This window comes from Hirsutella rhossiliensis (genome assembly GCF_020360975.1).
Source record: "Hirsutella rhossiliensis strain HR02 chromosome Unknown scaffold00002, whole genome shotgun sequence".
Classification (NCBI taxonomy): domain Eukaryota; kingdom Fungi; phylum Ascomycota; class Sordariomycetes; order Hypocreales; family Ophiocordycipitaceae; genus Hirsutella; species Hirsutella rhossiliensis.
In genome coordinates, this window is record NW_025408668.1 from 4673003 (window position 1) to 4693392 (window position 20390).

General features: G+C 55.1%; 3 protein-coding genes across 3 annotated transcripts; all 3 read right to left on the reverse strand.

Annotated features, from left to right (window-relative positions):
* Nucleotides 1-466: 466 nt before the first annotated feature.
* HRG_02131 (zinc-binding domain-containing protein) lies at nucleotides 467-919 on the reverse strand (the record flags this gene model as incomplete). Its single annotated transcript, XM_044860602.1, has 1 exon — nucleotides 467-919. The coding sequence occupies one exon, from the start codon at nucleotides 917-919 to the stop codon at nucleotides 467-469; it is 453 nt and encodes a 150-aa protein (XP_044724235.1).
* Nucleotides 920-3625: 2706 nt separating this feature from the next.
* On the reverse strand, nucleotides 3626-5004 carry HRG_02132 (rad52/22 family double-strand break repair protein; the record flags this gene model as incomplete). The annotated part of the gene is made up of 4 exons (XM_044860603.1): nucleotides 3626-3706; nucleotides 3761-3932; nucleotides 4292-4625; nucleotides 4680-5004. 4 exons carry the CDS (start codon nucleotides 5002-5004, stop codon nucleotides 3626-3628), a joined length of 912 nt encoding a protein of 303 aa, XP_044724236.1.
* Nucleotides 5005-15728: 10724 nt separating this feature from the next.
* On the reverse strand, nucleotides 15729-16218 carry HRG_02133 (uncharacterized protein; the record flags this gene model as incomplete). The annotated part of the gene is made up of 3 exons (XM_044860604.1): nucleotides 15729-15841; nucleotides 15916-16055; nucleotides 16163-16218. 3 exons carry the CDS (start codon nucleotides 16216-16218, stop codon nucleotides 15729-15731), a joined length of 309 nt encoding a protein of 102 aa, XP_044724237.1.
* Nucleotides 16219-20390: the final 4172 nt, after the last annotated feature.

Genomic DNA, 20390 nt, shown 5'->3' on the forward strand with positions numbered 1-20390 from the left:
GCATTCACTCGGTTGAAGATGTTCAATGTGGCTTCACGTCCACACCTTCGGCGTGTCCGCACTCCTTCGGAGTAAATTCCATAGTGATGGAATGGCTCCGGGGTGATCACCCAGAGTAGTTTACTTGGAGTGTCATATTTACTATCTTGGGTGGCTCTCTTGTAAACGCACTGGGGAAGCAAGGCATGGATGATTACAGTCACTATCACGGATCAGTACAAGCACTTCCCTGTGCATGTCGTCACCATAAGGCGTACCTCTATGGTCTCACGTTCATCTTCAGTGTGCTATAGTGTCTACACAAGTCAACTCTGTCTCTCAGTGAATGCTCCCGACTACTATTCATCCCGGCTTCGCGTAGAAAATTACCGGAACTGTCCTCGAAGTTCCTTCCCTCGCATAACCCGCATTCGTTTCTCCATGCAAGCGGCACTATCAATAGCGGAGCTCGATACAATGACCGGCTTTAGATCCTCGCAAAGATTTTTGTGATGGGGTGGGCCTCACCTTCGTTGTAGGGGCGCCTCCATCTGATTCCGCACCACTTCTTGAGGCGGTACGCCGTCCTCTCGGCATATGATGAACTGTCCAGGACGGGCCTGCTGAGGCGGTTGCACTGCAAGCAGCATTGGTGGTACACGCGGACGTTGTACTGAGCCCCGGCATACATCCGTATCGTAACGGCAATCCTCTTACTTGACCAGCCGTCCGAAGAGCACTTTGGGTTGCGGCAGGGGAACCTGCCCATCACGTTGGTGTCGTAGTCCTTGACGCAGTTCTTGGCGTCATCCGCCGTGTGAAAATCGAAGAAAAGATCCTCCTCTTCCAGCAGTCGCGACACACCGTCGTGTAGCTTCGGGCACATGGACCACCTCGGGGGTGCCTTCTTCTTTGCTTTCCCCTTCCCCTTGTCGGGCATCTTGGGTGACAGTGTCGCTGAAACTGATCGATACTGGATCTCCGTGTGCGTGGGATGTGCGTGGACCTGTGCCGAAGGTGCGGCCTCGTGACCGAGCGTGTCGATCGACTGCCCGTTCGTTGACTGTGGTGCTCCCTCGCGTGAGCAAGTCATGTATGTGAAAGTCCCTCCTTTCAACTTTCGTCGAGGACCGGCGTCTCCTTACCTGGTAGGGTTTCGTGCATCCGAAGAGTGCCCGCCGGCGTGAGTCGATCATTACTCACGATCCTTCATTGCAAAGGAATGAAAAAGAGAAAGTCTGCCCGACAGTCGCTCAGCTCGGGGAAGCCCCTTCCTTTATGTCCCTCGCGTACTCATATTCAACCTGAACCGGTTAAAGGGGAATGTGGGACCACACCCACTTGGAATCCTTGCATGATTCTCGGCAGTCACGAGCATTGTCCTTCCCGTCCAATAGGCTGTTACGACCACCCAGGTCTTTATAACTCGTATGACGAGTGAATGTCCGGGTCCTCAACCCGGTCAGTGGTGGGGTCAGTGAAACTGTACGTAACCTGACCAATGGACGTAGCCACCTCCCTCCGTCGGTACCTTCTTATGACGCAGTCTCTTCCGTCCCGTGTGAAACTGTTATGAACTACATCCAAGCTAAAGCAAGGTGTCTAGTGACTGGGCCATGGAGCAGAGGCCCCCTATAAACCAAACTTAAGTAATAGGGGGCCCAAGAGTATGAGTGACTCCGTCCCTCTCACAATCCTCGCCTCCAGCTGCGGTACCTTTGACTCCCTCCAGTCGTGCAAAGACTCGCTCCGCTCAGACATGCTCCTTCCAGTCGCGGGCCCAACGGTGAGTGCGTGGGGTGTAGCTGTGTGGGTCCGGTGGGTGAGTGACCTTGTTGGAGGTCAGTGTGTGTGTATGTTTGTGTCCGTCGCGCGCCTTTCAGACGCGTGCTCCTCCTGTGGTGTTGAACCGTCTTGTGAACGCAGTGCTCAGTTGAAGTCTCTGAGCGTGGCTTCACACGTCGACCTTCGGCCTTCCGTGCACACCCTTCGTGTAATTTCCATAGCTCTCAAAGATTCCGGGGTGATGCTCAGGGTTGTAGTGTTTGGAGTCGAGTGTCCTTGTAAACGAGAGTTGGCATACTATCTTGGTGGATCACCTTGTAAACGCTTTATGAAGGAGCAGTCTACGTGGAAGGGTAACGTGAGGAGTCAAGGGCACATTCATTGGGACAGAGCGTGACTATTCCATTTTATTGTCCTACAGTCAAGTGTGGGTGATACCCCTTGGATCAAGGTGAAGCTGCCATCCAGCCCCCCGGCGTGAGGCTGTCGTGAAGTCCTCCTTCAACGAGTCATCGACAGCACCCGCGCAAATCCAGTCACAATTGCTAACGCAGCACCACTGGACTACGGTTCAAAGCCAACATCCTCAAACAGCTCTTCATCGTCGTAGTAATCATTCGTGGGCAATGCACGCACTGATTGTCTGCCCGGACGGGGAGACTGCCCTGCCGTGGAAAGGAAAGAGTGGATTGACTGCTCGGGAGACCACCACCTGAGGCTTCCGGACCAATATATCCGCGGTGTAGTGCTTCGTCTCATCCTGCTTGCCCTCTCGGCCCGGACCTTCTCGATCCAGGAGAGATACGGCTTGCTGTAGAGACAGTTTCCCAATGCCTCGCCAAAGATGCGGAGGGCCCTTTGAGAGCATCCGTCTCGGCCTCCTTGACGGCCTTTTCCATGGCTTCCGCCCTCGTGTTGCGCTTGTCGCCCCGCCAAAGCCGGTTCCATCGTGGGAAGTTGGGGCCCGCTGGTCACCCAAAAGACGGTGACACGCACCCTGCACACGGCTTCCGTCATCCACTTCGCGGGGTTGCCTTCTGTGCGGGATTCGCAAGACTGCTCGATGACCTCCGAACTCCATCCGTCATGGCCAAACATGTCATTCGCCAACGAGATTGCATCCGCGCTGCTGAGATAGGAAAGCTTCGACCCTCCGGGCCCCGGTCTCCGCTGCACATACTCTGGACCAAGCGGCCTCCGAGGACAGCCAAGGAGCTGCTGCTCCCGACGCCACGTCTGCGTCTGTCAAAGACATCACTCGAGTCTTGCCCTGGGCTGCGTCGTTCCTTCCGACGGGTCATTTACCTCATCAGCCTTGCGGCCGCGCTTCACCACGGGCGACATCCTGGCAGTACAAGACTCCGTCACTGGAAAGTGGAAGTGGCACAAGTAGGACTTGCTTCAAGAAAGCAAGATGGTAAGGTGCAACGTGTACAGCAACTTGGCTTCTGGCAGTGTCGTCCCGACAGTACGAAGAAGAGAAAGAAAAGAGGATGCCTGGATCCAAAGAGACGGGGCTGCCCCTAAATACTCCGTAGCGGCGAAAGTGTCCGGCTCTGCGCCCGGCCAGTAGTGGATGCAGTCAAGGAAGCGTTGCAACCTGTCTGATTGACCAGGGTGATCCATCCCGTCTCACTCCCTGTTATGACCGGCTCCGTTCTCTCCAATCACATCCGCGCTATGGACTGTCTGCAAACTACGTAAGCGACCTAGTACGTTGGGCCGTGGAGCAGAGGCCCCCTATAAACCAAACTTAAGTAATAGGGGGCCCAAGAGTATGAGTGACTCCGTCCCTCTCACAATCCTCGCCTCCAGCTGCGGTACCTTTGACTCCCTCCAGTCGTGCAAAGACTCGCTCCGCTCAGACATGCTCCTTCCAGTCGCGGGCCCAACGGTGAGTGCGGGGTGTAGCTGTTGCGTGTGGGTCCGGTGGGTGAGTGACCTTGTTGGAGGTCAGTGTGTGTGTATGTTTGTGTCCGTCGCGCGCCTTTCAGACGCGTGCTCCTCCTGTGGTGTTGAACCGTCTTGTGAACGCAGTGCTCAGTTGAAGTCTCTTGAGCGTGGCTTCACACGTCGACCTTCGGCCTCCGTGCACACCCTTCGGTGTAATTTCCATAGCTCTGAATTCCGGGTGATGCTCAGGGTTGTAGTGTTTGGAGTCGAGTGTCCTTGTAAACGAGAGTTGGCATACTATCTTGGTGGATCACCTTGTAAACGCTTTATGAAGGAGCAGTCTACGTGGAAGGGTAACGTGAGGAGTCAAGGGCACATTCATTGGGACAGAGCGTGACTATTCCATTTTATTGTCCTACAGTCAAGTGTGGGTGATACCCTTGATCAAGGTGAAGCTGCCATCCAGCCCCCCGGCGTGAGGCTGTCGTGAAGTCCTCCTTCAACGAGTCATCGACAGCACCCGCGCAAATCCAGTCACAATTGCTAACGCAGCACCACTGGACTACGGTTCAAAGCCAACATCCTCAAACAGCTCTTCATCGTCGTAGTAATCATTCGTGGGCAATGCACGCACTGATTGTCTGCCCGGACGGGGGAGACTGCCCTGCCGTGGAAAGGAAAGAGTGGATTGACTGCTCGGGAGACCACCACCCGAGGCTTCCGGACCAATATATCCGCGGTGTAGTGCTTCGTCTCATCCTGCTTGCCCTCTCGGGCCCGGACCTTCTCGATCCAGGAGAGATACGGCTTGCTGTAGAGACAGTTTCCCAATGCCTCGCCAAAGATGCGGAGGGCCCTTTTGAGAGCATCCGTCTCGGCCTCCTTGACGGCCTTTTCCATGGCTTCCGCCCTCGTGTTGCGCTTGTCGCCCCGCCAAAGCCGGTTCCATCGTGGGAAGTTGGGGCCCGCTGGTCACCCAAAAGACGGTGACACGCACCCTGCACACGGCTTCCGTCATCCACTTCGCGGGTTGCCTTCTGTGCGGGATTCGCAAGACTGCTCGATGACCTCCGAACTCCATCCGTCATGGCCAAACATGTCATTCGCCAACGAGATTGCATCCGCGCTGCTGAGATAGGAAAGCTTCGACCCTCCGGGCCCCGGTCTCCGCTGCACATACTCTGGACCAAGCGGCCTCCCGAGGACAGCCAAGGAGCTGCTGCTCCCCGACGCCACGTCTGCGTCTGTCAAAGACATCACTCGAGTCTTGCCCCTGGGCTGCGTCGTTCCTTCCGACGGGTCATTTACCTCATCAGCCTTGCGGCCGCGCTTCACCACGGGCGACATCCTGGCAGTACAAGACTCCGTCACTGGAAAGTGGAAGTGGCACAAGTAGGACTTGCTTCAAGAAAGCAAGATGGTAAGGTGCAACGTGTACAGCAACTTGGCTTCTGGCAGTGTCGTCCCGACAGTACGAAGAAGAGAAAGAAAAGAGGATGCCTGGATCCAAAAGAGACGGGGGGCTGCCCCCCTCTAAATACTCCGTAGCGGCGAAAGTGTCCGGGCTCTGCGCCCGGCCAGTAGTGGATGCAGTCAAGGAAGCGTTGCAACCTGTCTGATTGACCAGGGTGATCCATCCCGTCTCACTCCCTGTTATGACCGGCTCCGTTCTCTCCAATCACATCCGCGCTATGGACTGTCTGCAAACTACGTAAGCGACCTAGTACGTTGGGCCATGGAGCAGAGGCCCCCTATAAACCAAACTTAAGTAATAGGGGGCCTATGGGTATGAGTGACTCCGTCCCCCATACAGTCCACTCCCGCCTGTCGCGTACTGGTGACTTCCCTCCGGTCGTCAACTCGCCTCCGGCTCAGACAATGCTCCTTCCAGTCGCGGCCCAACGGTGTAGCTTTTAGGTGTAGGTTGTGTGGCGGAGTGACTTCCGTTTCTGTTTGGTGTATTGATTACGGTCCGTCGTGTGCCCCTTGCGGGACACCTACTCCTCTTCACTTTGTCGAGTGCTCTTGTAAACGTAGTCGCTCAGTTGAAGATTGTTGATGTGACGCTCACTCTGTTCGCTGCTCTCACATCCGCACCTTCGGCGCTCCTGCACCTCCTTCGGAGGTAATGTCCATAGTCGTGAAATGCCCTGCGGGGCTTAAGCTCAGGGTAGAGTGAATGAAGCTACTCCCTTGTAAACGGGTTGGGACTACTTGTAAACGCGTGAAGGAAGGTAGGTCTACGATGTTATTCATTGGTAGCCGGAGGAGACCCCTTCACAGGCTTAGCCCTGAGATCTGGAAAATGTTGTGTTTATACCTTGGAGGAATGCACCTCGTGGAGGACTGGACACGGAATTGAAGCCATCACGAAGTCCCAAAAGGGCATGGTGGGATACATTATGCAGGAAAAGCTATACGTCACACACCCATGTACCGTATCTCATCCAGGATATGCCTGACAAGCTGGCCGTTGCCTGAGTAGAGGTTACCATCTCTCAGCATGTCAGTAAGCCAATATTCAATGTTCTCCATCAGACGGTGTGCACAGCAAGACAAAGACAAGACAAGGGGTCCCGCAAAAAAAGTGCCGGGAACCGATCCAAGTAAAGACTTCAATCTCGAGCACTCTTCGTCGGTCAAGCCCCTAACGTGGGGACCAAACCACAAGACCAGTGTGTGAGAAAACACATTGCCCTCTACACGCTGCACGGCGTAGTACTCAAACGAACTCGAACGCAGACAATCCTGCAGTCTCCCGACAATAAAAGAATTTGACATGCAGCAAGCGGTCACCAAACGAACCGCATAGAGTCGCCGACACCACTGGTCCGCCCGAAGAGGAGCGCAGCTCACGTGGCTGCAACAACAAGTATCGTGCCCGGCACTGGCCGTAGAGAGAGGAAGACACTCGGCATCTCCGTCGACCGTTCCAAACGATGAAAGTGGCAAGCCCATCCCGCGCATCATGCGAAAGAAATAGAAGGAGAAGCTTCTGTCGAGGCTCCGCCAATGAACGAGGTGCGAAGAAGCTTTGTTGATCCCAGCAACGCCGAAGAGAGGGTTGTGTGTCCCACTGTGCTGATTGCTCGTGAAGAACCCACCAAGGGGATATGGCGGTCAGCTTCGCAGACTGTAGTCGACTCAGGTCGCTTGCCGGTGGGATTTCTCTCGAAATACAAATCCTCCACGATGAGAAAATTGAATCACTTCTCCGTGACGACAACGGCAGGAGACAATTCACCAAGAATTGTGTGGGCAGGAGCCTGCTGAGAAAGTCGACTTCGTTTGCTGAGCGACGATGCGCTCCGTCATTTTCCCCAGAAAAGAGTGCTTGAAAGAGTCCGAAGTTGTCTGCAACGATCGCTCCGCTAGTATGAATCCTCCAATATTGCCTGCCCGGCGTTTTCAGCCCTCTCCGCCCCTGTCGATGAACGAACCCGCAAACGGGTGCATAAGTGTCCGGGTACCGCACCCAGACGGTGTGGATCCATCCATGTAAGCTGTGCCAGCAAACTGTCTGTGATTGGACGCGGCGTGTTCGGTCCCCTCCACTGCCTCTTAGTACTAGCTTCGTTCCCGCCTGTCTCTGTCGCTCTATGACTGCATGCAATCACGTGCGTTCAAGCTGCTCTATGGGCTGGGCCGTTGTGCCATGGCCCCCTATAAACCAAACTTAAGTAATAGGGGGCACATGGGTCAAAGTGACTTCCCGTCCCTTTGTGTCCCTCACCTCCGGCTCGGTACTGTTGACTCCCTCCAGTCGTCATTCTCGCCTCCGGCTCAGACAGAACTCGCTCCGCTCGTGGCCCAACGGGTAGTGTTTGTATGTGGGTTGTGTGGTGGAGTGACCTGGGTGTGTGAGCAGGTGTAGATGTGTGGTGTGTATTGTTCCATCGCGCGCCCGGTGGACGCTTGCTCCGTCAAGAGTGCTCGTCTTGTGTCGATGTTCTTGTAAACGTCTCACTCAAGTGAAGATTCGTGAGTAACTCATCCACACCCGCCCCTACGGCGCGTGCGCACTTCTTCGGGGGTTGTGTTCGTATCTCGGAAGGGATTGGAGATATCAGTCTGTTCCTTGTAAACGCGGAGGAGAACTTGTGAACGGGGCTTGGGTCTACGATGTTTGGGCGACTCCCTTGTAAACGGTGTCGAAAGGGCACTACGTCGGGTCTACAGGTACGGTCACGGTGATGTCTGCAGGTGCTGCGTGAGCCCAATGAGGGCTTCGTCAAAGCCTGAGAAGAAAGCCTTCCACCCGAACCATTCATCACCTGAACGGCTTTTCCCACGACGTTGAAATGTGGAACAGAACTCTGCACACAAATAGAATATATCAAGAACCTGCCAGCACATGCCCTGTCCACTCCTGCCAGGTCGACCTTATACCCCGTCTCCTGTACTTACGACGGCGGGTTCGGCTCGTAGTGTGCACCAGCCGGTGTTTGGGACTTGGAATATCCTTTCCAGACAAGGTAATCACTCATGTCCATATAGGCCTGAGGGAACACCTCGTCTTCCTCTGACTGCCGACGAAGTTGAGTCTCACCCAATCTCTTCCGCGGTTTCCCACCTCGTACTGGTTCAGCACACGCAAGAGGCCTAGCCAGTCTCGCAACTGCGTAGTGAGATCGTCGACGTCCTGCCCCGGCCGGCAGACGACCATCATGCCACACTCGTGCATGATCACCCGGCTCGTACGAGAGCCAGAAGACGTTGGCTTTTCACAAGAGGACTGCGGGTGTTTCACCGACAGCCACGGGTCAGCAAGAAGATTGGATGTGCTTCATCCAGAAGACGTAACGCCTAAAAGTCGCCTAGACGTACAAACCTCGCTCATATTCATTCGCTTGTTGATGGTGAAAGCGAGAGAGCAAAGGCTGCTACTCTGAGCCAACTGTCACCAGTGAAGTGAAAACGATACACACCTCTACACCTCGCCTCCTCTGTTGCTGCCTGCATACTCTGTCGAGGGTTGAATGCGGACCCCGGTCCACTCTTTTGCGCTCGGGTGCGAGTTACAGTTCCCAGTCCAACACTTGTCGTGTATTATTGTGTCCCAACAAAACCAACCGTCTTCCACAAAGGCCGCTTCCGAGCGAGGCGCAGCCGAGGATCCAAAGAAGTGAACGCAGTTCATAAGAGAAAGTAAGAGGACAAAACCCGAGTCTGTCCGTGTGTCTCTCGACCGTCACTGCCTGTGAGATGGACGTCGGGATCGTCAAGCCTGTGCCGGGGGAATAGGAGAAAGACCTACCGTATGCTTTCAGCAGCGAACCCGCTTGGTTGTGCAACAGAATGAGAGAACGGTCCCTGTTCTATCCAAGTGGGCGGCACGCCCTTTAAATGCTCTCTCCGTTGTGTGGGTGTCCCATTTGTGTCCGGGACTCTTGCCCGGTCAATTACGGATATGTATGCAACCACTTCGTTGGAAGCTATCCAATCACGACCAGCGTCCTCCCTCCCGTCGTCTTCGCTGCTATGACTCACTACTTGTCTGCCGGTCAATCCGTGCTATGTACTGCAGTGAATCACGTGCGTTCATCCTGCTCTATGGGCTGGGCCGTTGTGCCATGGCCCCCTATAAACCAAACTTAAGGAATAGGGGGCCCAAGAGTAGAAGTGACTCCCTCACTCTACTGTCTTCTCCCGCCAGTCGAAGTCCCTTTGACTCCCTCCAGTCGTGCAAAGACTCGCTCCGCTCAGACATGCTCCGTCCCGTCGCGGGCCCAACGGGTTGTGTTTGGATGTAGCTGCTCGGTCTGTTTGTGTGGTGGAGTGTACCTTCCGTCTGTGTGCGAGTGACTGGTGTCTGTTGCTGTGTGCGTGTATCGTGTGTCCGTCGCTTGCCCCCAAGGGGACAATTGCTCCTCTTCACTTGGTACTACTCCCTTGTGAACGTCGCGACTCGATTGAGGATCCGTCAGTGCGGCTCTCACGTCCACACCTTCGGCGTGTCCGCACCCCCTTCGGGTGTAATGACCATAACGATGAAGGGCTACGGGGTTTATGCTCAGAGTGGAGTACTTGCAATGGATTATCTTGTAAACGAGGATTGAGTCTACGATGCTGGGTGGTATCTATCGGTAGCCGGGTGGTTCCAGGTGCGGTCATGGTCATGAGATTAGGTATTGATGTTCCGAAGTGGCAGAGTCAATCCACACGGTGACTCAAAACACGACTTGCGGGCGTATCGATGGAGTGCAAGAAACGAGGTCATCGCGACTACTGGACCAGAATGGCGGGGATGACCACTCAAGACCTTCACATCATCCGCCCGAGTCTACACACTGGGAAGTTCGTGCTGTCTGCATCTATGCTATCCCAGGACATAGTCTACTCCCCTATCAATTGTTGCCCCAGCGCGTCTATTAACTGATAGTCGCTGACGTCTAGCACGTCCTTTCTCGTCTCGTACCAGGCAGCGGCCTGCCAATGCGGAACCAGTTCGCACGATACGTCGGTGGCCGTCCGTATGACTTCGTCCACAGGAGGCTCAGAAACACGACCGAGGAGAACTCGTAGCTCCTTGGCCAACTTGGCTTCCGTCCAGACGCCCTCAAATCCCCGAGGGGATTCAATGAGGAGGAGCATGCAACAGTCGCCTTGACCCCAGGTCTCACGCACGAAGGAATCCCACTCCGTATCGTTCATGTGTCCAGAGAACGAGCGGGGACGCCCCGCATGACAGTTCCAAGAAAACCATACATGGGCGAAACCCTCCAGCCTGTCAATTAGAGACAGCCAGCATGCCAGCAGGGCATCGAGGGAGGGAAAAGAGAGCAGAAATGCCGGGTCGCTTGGCCCGGATATGTGGACCTCGTCTCCGGTCGGACGAAAAAGGGACAGGGTGGGGAACTCCCCCCGAGGCCGGACACAGTTGCGAAACTCCTTGCCGCAGCACTGGCAAGCGCAGGCGACGCAGTCCAGATCCGCATACTTAGATGGGAATAACACCTTGTCCTCCCAAGGCAATGAGGCGGGCGATGCACATCCCGTCGGCTCGGTCTGCGAGTAGAAAGACTGCCACGAGTCCATGATGAGTCTCCACCGGACCGCGTCCTGTTCTATGGAGACTAAGGCAAGCTCTAGCCAAGAGCAATGTTTCCAGGAGAAAAGTCGGGTGGTCCCTTGACCAGAACGCTCCCACGCAGATCAACTCGATAAGACGAGTTCAAGGTACGATTCCACTGAGAATTCGTCGCTTCGTCCGTGCTTCTGTGCGGCACTTCGTAAAATACCTTACAACAAAGAAGAAACCTTCTCAGGTTTGATGGAAAATGAGCGGGCGCCTCGACCCTTCTTTATACCTCCCGTGAGTTGTTGTCCGGGTTGCACCAACCCGGCCATGTGTGGAGCAGTCGTGGAAGCTGCGCAACCCGACCAAGTGTGACGTACCATGTTCTCTCCGCTCCATTGGTTCTTATGACTCACTTCTTTCCCCCCTGTCAATCCGTGCTAGTACTACAGTCATACTAACGTAAGCTGTCTATGGGCTGGGCCGTTGTGCCATGGCCCCCTATAAACCAAACTTAAGGATATAGGGGGCGCGGGGGTATGCGTGACCTCCCGTCACACACAATCTCACCCTCCGGGCTCGGTCACAGTGTCCTCGTTCCTCTCGTCCAGTTCCTCGTTCCACTCGTCAGATCTCGCTCCGCTCATACAAAACTCCCTCCGGTCGTGGCCCAGGCTGTGATTGGTTGTTGTTGTCGTGTGGTGAACAGTACGTGTTGGGACTGAGTGACTGGGTTGTGTTGTGTCTGTCGTGTGTTTGTCACTCAGTCTCTGGTAACTAACTGTTCAGTGGGTGAGTTGTTGTATTGTGATGGTGCGTCGCGTGCCCTTACGGACACTGGCTCCTCCCGTCGCGTGAAGACTTTCTTGTGAACGTGTTTACTCGGTCGAAGAGTCGTAAGTGCGGCTCTCCACAGTCAGTCCTTCGGCCTGCCTGCACCCCCCTTTGGGGGGATTGTTTTCGAAGTCATGGATGGGCCCTCCGGGGGTGATCAGAGGAGTGGTAGGCCGGGAAGGGGTTTCCGCTTGTAAACGTGTTTGGGTACACTATCTTTGCTAGTCCCCTTGTAAACGCGTTGGATGAAATGAAGGCATCGTGCCACGGCGATGCATCCAGTGCGCGTGCATGACGAGTGGTAGCCAGGGATGCATTACGATTCAGTCTACGTGTGTGTATGTAGGCGGCAGCGGGTGCCTTTATACCCTGGATGTGACCCATTTGCGTCCGGGTCTCACGCCCGGTGAGTAGTGGATATGTGCATGGAAGCTGATGGAAGGTGCCTGTCATTGGCAGTGTTCCTCGCGGTCACAATGTTCTAGATGTTTCACAGTCACTTTGTTCTACATTGTCTCTTCCAGGCACGTTCGTATTACCATTGAGCTCCGTCCCGTCACATTGTTCTGGATTGTTCCCTCCAGTCACTTGTCAAGATGAGGCCATCGTCACCACTGGTGTTGCGTGTGCGGGGCGGTCCCCTTGGTGTTCTACAATCACTTTCGTGATACCTCGTGTGTGTTCATGTCCAACACTCCGTTCCAGTAAGGACCACAGGCCATGATGGCGCCGTCAGTGAAACACCCCCTCGGGGGTTGTTGAACGCATGTTCAAGATATGTTACCGGGAGCAAACGGTAAACGAAGCCCGTGCAGGGCGCAGTGGGAGTGCCGTGGACACCAGTGCAGATGATTCACCTGACGGGAACAAGTGGAGCGAAGCCCCGCCAGGGGCTGTTGCGGGAACGAGTGCACTCGGGAGTCGACTCCAGTCATCCACTTTGACAACCGATTCCGTTGCACGGGAGCAAGTGGAGCGAAGCCCCGCCAGGGGCTGTTGCGGGAACGCGTGGACTAGTCAGTCGGTACCAGTCGCTTATTGCGAGCCGCAGGCGAGGCCAGCGGAGCGCTTGCGCGGAGTGTGAACGTAGTTCAAAAGAAAGGAACAATCCTGTTCCAGTTCGGTTCTCTCGAGTCAAGAGACGACAGAATCAATCTGTGCCGTGTGTTCTAGTGGTGCCGCCGGCACCATGTGTGATCCTCGGGGAAATGTCCATGAGCTACTCACTTTTCGTCTCGAGTCGAGGGGCGGTAGCGCCTCCATGCCCTTCCCGGGATTTTGAAAGAGGAAGAGAGGAAGAGAACCAGCTGGGTTCCGTGAGGTGGGCGACCCCTCGGTCTTATATGCCCTCTGGTGTGTGTGAGTCCCCACTAGCGTCCGGGTGCTGCCTGCCCCGTCACTGTCCGGGTGCGTGTATGGAAACCGGTGGTAACCTACACGATGACGTGGCACTCTTCCTCCGTCAAGTAGCCTCTTATGACGCAGTCTCTTCCGTCCCGTGCGAAACTGTTATGAACTACACTCTGATGCTCGAGTGTCTAGAGCTGGGCCATGGAGCAGAGGCCCCCTATAAACCAAACTTAAGTAATAGGGGGCCCAAGAGTAGCAGTGACTCCCTCACTCCTACAAGGTCCTCGCTGCCTGCTCGTACCAGTGTCCTCCATCCTGTCGTCCGTTCTCGCTCCGCTCAAGCACCTCCCTCCGGTCGGGGTGGCCCAACGGTGTTTGTGTGAGGTGGTGACTTCCGCTCGTGTGTGTGCATGTGGATGTCAGTGTCCGTCGTGCGCCCTCACGGACGCCTACTCCTCTTGTTCCTGGGTGAAGCATCTTGTAAACGCCTTGTTCGATCGATGATTGTGAGTATGACGCTTCGCTGCTGTTCGCACCCGGTCCTTCGGCCCGTGCGCACACCCTTCGGGCGTGGATTCCGTAGTCATGAGTGGGATTGGAGGTTCGGGTTGGTAGCGCTTGGAGTATCATTCACTTGTAAACGGGCTTAGGTCTACGGTGTTTGTGTGGCTATCACTTCACTCTAGTCCACTCGTCTGTAGCCAGAGGTCCCTTTATCTGTCTGTAGTCGGGAATTCCTGATGGAGAGGATCAGGTCAAGTCAACTATCATCTGTTCTCATATATCATCTCATTCTAGCGTTGTTGCCACGTCAAGGCGATCAAGTCGGATGAGGCCGTCATGAATACCTAAAACGGAAAGTACGATGGTTCCCCCGGTGGCTCGTCCACACTTCGTTTGCCTCTTTCAGCAGCCTCTCGGATCTCGTCAAGCAAAAGCTTTCCCAAATCTGTTTCCCCCAGGACCACACTCTCGTCACACGACCGACAGCCTTCTAACCAGAACGGCACGTCCCACTGCACAGCGTCCCAGCAACATCGCAAACGCCACACTCTGCTCTTTGCACGGTCGAAGAAGGCGCTTTCCGCAGAAGGGTAAAGCAAAGATGTCATGGCCGGAGCACTGGCGCTAGGCTCGACCTTGGCAAGCGCCTCATACGCACCAGTATTCCAGACAACCGCCGGTTGGATGAGGAACCCTCGTTCGCCCAAATTCTCCCACAGCTCTCGTATCATGTCCAAAGACATAGCAGAGTTTGATGTCTTCCATCGAAGAAAAAACCCCGATGGCACCATTCAAGGTCTCTCAACGGGGGCGTGATGCATGCGTGCAGCATGAACAAGTTGTCAACGCAGCTTCGACAGGTGAAGAAGAGAGTGTAGGCTCCATGCCAACACAAAGTCCAAGGCAGAACACTCCGTTCCACCGCTATTCAGTCCAAAAGGATAAGCGGATGTCTCACAGACGAAGGGACGAAATCAGTCCATTGTCCAACGGACGAAGTCCCCGGCCGTGAGCTCGCACCCACGGGCCATGTGTAGAAAGGGTTAACCCATTGTGGCTCCTGCAATCAAGAATCTGTCTCCGGCCGTTCGAATCAGGGAAGAAAAGACGGAACGAGTCTGTCCGTCATGCACTCCACTTACTCGTGAGTAGAACTCTGTTGGTATTGTGTCCTCCCGGAAGCGTCCTCTCGTACTTGGACTCTTGGTTCTATGCACTTTCGCGGTTCGAAAGCGGGCTCCGTCCTGTTTGCACACAAAGGTGAAAGGGAAGCCTGAGTTTGCTCACTCAGGAAAAGTGCGAGGGGTCCTCTTATACTCCGGTTGGGTCACGTGTGATCCGCCCTGCCGGCACAAAATGAAGGGAAAAGGAGATCCTCGCGGGATGGGGAAAGGGAGCGGGCATCGCAGCCCTTCTTATACCTCCCGTATGATGAGTTGTGTCCGGGACTCTTGCCCGTCCAAGTGTGGAGTGTCTATGTAAGCTACGCAAACAGACATGTGACGCGCCATCTGCCTCCGTTCGATTGGCTCTTAGTACCCACTTCGTTCCTTCCTGTCACTTTCGTGCTAAAGACTGCAGCGTATCTACTTTGTAGTAACACACTGCTCTAGAACGTTGGGCCGTTGTGCCATGGCCCCCTATAAACCAAACTTAAGTAATAGGGGGCCGAAGCACAGAGTGACCTCCCGTCACAGCCATCACTCCCCTCCAGGTCGTGTACCTTTTCCCTCCGGTCAAGGTCAGTTCCTCCCTCCGGTCGTCTCGGCTCCTTCCAGTCGCGGCCCAGCATGTACAGTTTGTATTGACAGTGTACGTGCCTGGTACATCGTGTTCTCTTCCTCGTTGCACTCGGTCGGTCAAGACTCTGTCTTGTTCTGTGTTCATTCTATTGACTGCCCGTCGTATGCCCCTTCGGGACATTCACTCCTCCTGTTCTGTGTGGTCATCTTGTAACGGTGTGTTCGATTGAAGAGTCGTGAGTGTGGCTTCTCACACCCGCCCCTACGGCGCGTGCGCACCCCCCTTCGGGGGGGTTGTGTTCGTATCTCGGAAGGGATTGAGGGTGAGAGGTGGTAGCCCTTGCAGTAAATAACCTTGTAAACGAGTCGGGAATACTTGTAAACGCTTTAAAGCCTACGTATTGTGAGTCCTACGATCTGCCAGGTGTTTGTCTGTAGCCTGGCGGTATATCTACGCGCATGTGAAGACGACTTAAGTTCACTTTGCTAATACGGCGAGTCACCGATGCGTACGATCAGCGTGTTGCAAAGTGAGGCCATCGCGAGTCCTGAATAAAAGCATCCCGCACATCAAGGCTACACCAGGCAGTCCCCCGGCCACAAGGGCAAGACAACGGGACAAACTACAAAACTGGATGCGTGACGCCACAAGCGAGCAATAACCTACGCCTTCGCCGCTTCAGACTCCCATCTGTGTCGAGCTTCAACTCCACCAGGATACGATTGACTTGGGCAGCTGCACCGTGCACATCAGTATGTATGTCAGGACTACCCTCGCGTCCCTTGGTAAACACCAGTGAGGGGACTCACACGAGAGACTGGCCACATCCTCCGCCCGGGACGGGAAATGCTCGATCACCTCGCCCGTGGAAAGGCTCAGCAAGGGCCTGAGATAGCCGTCACCCTGGGCAAGAAGGCTGTTCTCCGAGGAAGTCTGCTTGTTCCGATCCCTGTCTCCCCGTCAGGATCAGCAAAAAAAGGTCGAGAGGACACATTCTCAATAGAGCGCTTCGCTTGCCTCGCGTCGGTCTCCCGGAGAAGGACATCGAGTGCCGACCGAAACGGTGCAGAGCCCTGTGGATTCTCCCGCTGGGCCTTATCCAATCGCGTCATGGCGCGCTCTGAAGCCTGTAAAAGACGGCAGCGTCCAGATTCCTGTGCGGACAGGCGATACACGAAGCGTCAGACCCCGCGGGTGTGACATTGACGATTGGGGTGGAGGAACAGAGAAAGTCTGATTCATCGCTGCCAGCGACGAGGAAAGGCGTCCAATCCCGTGAGACAAGCCGCGTCACCCATCACTGGTGGGGCTTTCCGGCTGACGCCAAATCACCTGACAACGCGACCCCAGATCCACCTTCGGTGACCTCAACGGAAAGAATCCTATTACCCTGCAGACCACTCACTCAGTGGCTGCACTCTGTACGGAGAACCGCCCGGTGTCAATGTGGAAAAGAGCCATTCTCTCAAGCGAAGAGATCAACATGATGCTTCTTCCCCGTGGAACCATGAACCCCAAAAGAAAGACCAGGTCTGGGTGATCCCCCGACCATCGCTCCGCTGCAGGAATCCTCAAGAACTCTGTCCCAGGTTTGAAAGGGAGCGGGCATCAAGCCCTTCTTATAACTCCGTTGTGATGGATGTGTCCGGGTGCACCACCCGGTCAGTAGTGGGGTCAGTGAAACTGTACGTAACCTGACCAATGGACGTAGCCACCTTCCTCCGTCGGTACCTTCTTATGACGCAGTCTCTTCCGTCCCGTGCGAAACTGTTATGAACTACACTCTGATGCTCGAGTGTCTAGAGCTGGGCCATGGAGCAGAGGCCCCCTATAAACCAAACTTAAGTAATAGGGGGCCCAAGAGTAAAAGTGACTCCGTCCCTTTACTAGTCCCTCGCCGCCTGCTCGGTACCTCTGACTTCCCTCCAGTCGTCAATCTCGCCTCCGGCTCAGACAGAACTCGCTCCGCTCGTGGCCCAGGCTGTGATTGGTGGTCGAGGGTTGTAGTTGTTCACGTGCGCGGTTGGGACTGAGTGACTGGGCGAGGTTGTTTGTGCTGTTTGTTTGTCACTCAGTCGTGTGTGTACCGTTCGGTGTGTGTGAGTTGTTGTACTGTGTGGTGTCCGTCGCGTGCCCTCACGGACATTGGCCCTCCCGTCGCGTGAAGACCGGCTTGTAAACGATTTACACAATCGAGGAATCGTCAACGTGACTCTTCACATCCGGTCCTTCGGCCCGTATGCACACCCTTCGGGTGTAATGTCCGTAGTCATGAAGTGCTCCGGGGTGATCCTCAGAGTAGATTACGTGCAATGTGTCACCTTGTAAACGCATTCGGATCACTTGTCAACGGTTTGGGTCTACGGTGCTGGTAGATTGCCATGTGTAGCCGGGTGGAGGAGAGTTCGCAAATTCAGGTTCTCTATACTCTTCCGCATGCGTACTCCTCCTGGGAATGATTCATCACTTGAAGCCTTTGTCCTTGCCATTCACCCTGAGCAGTTCATGGTTCCTCGGGACTGTCCACCACAGCCCGTCTCCTCAGACCACGGGAAAGGGAAACATCCTCACCCATATCGGGAAGGTGAGATGACCCAGTGGAAAGTGATTCTCTATATTTCACTTTCGCCCTCTCTGTCATACGTCGGATTTCATCCCACAGGCTCGTCAACAAGCACTGGTCTCCGAGCAAGACGCGGTCGCCCGTCTCCTAAAGCACGCCAACCAAACCGGCACGTTGCACTGCACAGCGTCCCAGCAGCAAGGTAAGTGCCATGCACGACTTCTCTCCGCGTCGAATCGGAAAGACACCGGGAGCGGACAGACCAAAGGTGCATCGCCCGGCTCACCATCCGGTTCGAGCCTCAACAAGGCCTCGAAGATTCCCGTCCTGGAGACGGCAGCATAGAAGCGAAAGGTCCGCTTGCCCAGTCGCTCGCAGCTCGTAGGACATGTCCAGGGGCCTAACGGCTGGCGACGATATCCACCGTAGAAAGTACCACCTGCGACACCATTGACGCTCTTTCAGCCGAGCGCAATCCGAGTGGGCACAGCATGTCATTCCAGAACACGCCGACTCCTTCTGAGGAAGCCGAAGAAATTCAGGCGGGACTCGCTGTGACGGCACTGTTCCGTCAGCATCACGGGCAAAGACCACTCCGCACCGCTCTCCAAGAGCCGAGACCCGAACCAACGGCTCCGATGGGGCGACAGACAGGTTTAGTACCCCGCCAGGGTGGATATGCTCCCAAGGGGCCACGCCACTAAGTGCGAGGGAGTTTGTTCGTCCCGTTCAACGAGCTCTCTGCTCCTCAAAAGAAAGCACTCACTCCCGTTCGCTGTGCCACGTCTCCAGCTCGGTCTCATGACCGCCAGTTCCCCGTCGCGGAAAGCTTTTGCTTCTCCGGAAGTGTTGACGGAAGGATGAGACTCCGTCATTGTCTCCGAATAAAATAAAAAGTCTTGAGTTTGCCCAACTCAAGGAAAGTGCGCGGCGTCCCCTCTTATACCTCCCGTATGATGCATGAATGTCCGGGTGCCTGCCCCGGCCAGTTGTGGAGTGGCTATGTAATCCCTGCGGGCAAACTAGCCAATTGAAACGCGGCGTGCTCCCTCCGTCACACAAGCCTCTTAGCACTGCTCCGTTCCCGCCTGTCTCTGTCGCTTTAGTACTGCAGTGAATCACGTGCGTTCATCCTGCTCTATGGGCTGGGCCGTTGTGCCATGGCCCCCTATAAACCAAACTTAAGTAATAGGGGGCGCGGCAGTCAAAGCGACCTCCCGTCTCTTTGTGTCCACTCCCTCCCGTCGTGTACTGGTGACTTCCCTCCGGTCGTCAACTCGCCTCCGGCTCAGACAATGCTCCTTCCAGTCGCGGGCCCAACGGTGTAGTGTTTGTAGTGTGTCTGTATGGGAGAGTGACTTGGACGTGTTCTGTGAATGAGTGTGTCGGTTTGTGAGGTGTAGTGTTCAGTCCGTCGTGTGCCCCTACGGGACACTTACTCCTCTTGTAGTGTTGAGCTGTCTTGTAAACGGGTTACTCAATTGAAGAGTGTTGATGTGACGCTTCGCTGCTTCCACGCCTCGACCTTCGGCTCGTCGCACCCCTGCGGGGTTCTGTTCGTATCTCGGAAGGGACTGGAGATGAAGGTTGGTAGCGCTTGGAGTATCATTCACTTGTAAACGGGGTTACTCTACCATCTGGAGTCGCTTCCTTGTAAACGTGTAGGGTCTAGTTGAGAAAGCCAAGAGCGGAGTGCTTGGAGAGTCTGGTCTACGTGGGTGGGTCATGTACGATACAGTCACAGTCACGGTCTCTTCTCGAGTGCGTCCGGTTGATTAGACGGGTAAAAAGGGTGAAGCCATTCCCCGGTCCATGAAGGGACATCCCATTCCATCTCTTACGTGGCAATGCAGTCTGTCGAGCATCGAGAGGTGATGCTATTCGGAGCCCCGTTTTAGGCAGGTCAGGTGTCTACGGTGCGATGTGGCCCTGACGGGCAGCACGTGTCTGTTACCCTTGCAATCTTTTATTCATGATCCTCATAAGAAGCCATATTGGTTCGACTGGGCTATGCCAAGCGTCACACCGCCTGCTTTGCGTGGCCACGTTGCCCTCGACTCGGGATCAATCTTTTGGGGCCGTCAGGTGGACAATCCTAGGTTAAAGTTCATCACTTCACCAAGTGATATATACTCCGGTTTTGCTCCACGCGCGGTCGAAGAAGCAAAAGTAAAGAGGCAGTGCCAAGTTGCAAGCAAGGTAATCCCGTCCCTTGCTGCCGTGTCTCCAGGTCCTATAGGGGAAGTGGCTCTCATCCTGGTTCTCAGTCTCTTCAGATGCATGTAGCTCTCAAAGCATCGTCTACGACCGTCTCCAGACGAAGTCTTCCCACCGGGTGGCTGAATGAAGCGGATCTTGTACAACTTTGTACACGATGATCAACCCACATCGTAGTCTTCACTCTTGGTGCACGCTCCTCTTGCTCTAGCCATGTCCGCTGGGCCATTGAACCCTTATCAGTGAGACACCCCCCTCAGGGGTTGTTGAACGCATGTGATCTCTCATCAACCGGGGAACAAACGGTGAACGGAGCCCGTCTAGGGCGCAGTGGGAGTGCCGTGGACACTTGTCCAGCCTCCAGTCTGAAGCTTGCTGACAATCACTTTCTTGTCTCCCGATTCGTGGCACAGCCACCAGGTACTCTCGTCCAGAGTCTTCTGAAAGAAAAAGAAGAGGGACAGAACGAGTCTGTCGTCACTGCCTGTGCGATGTGAGTGGGGT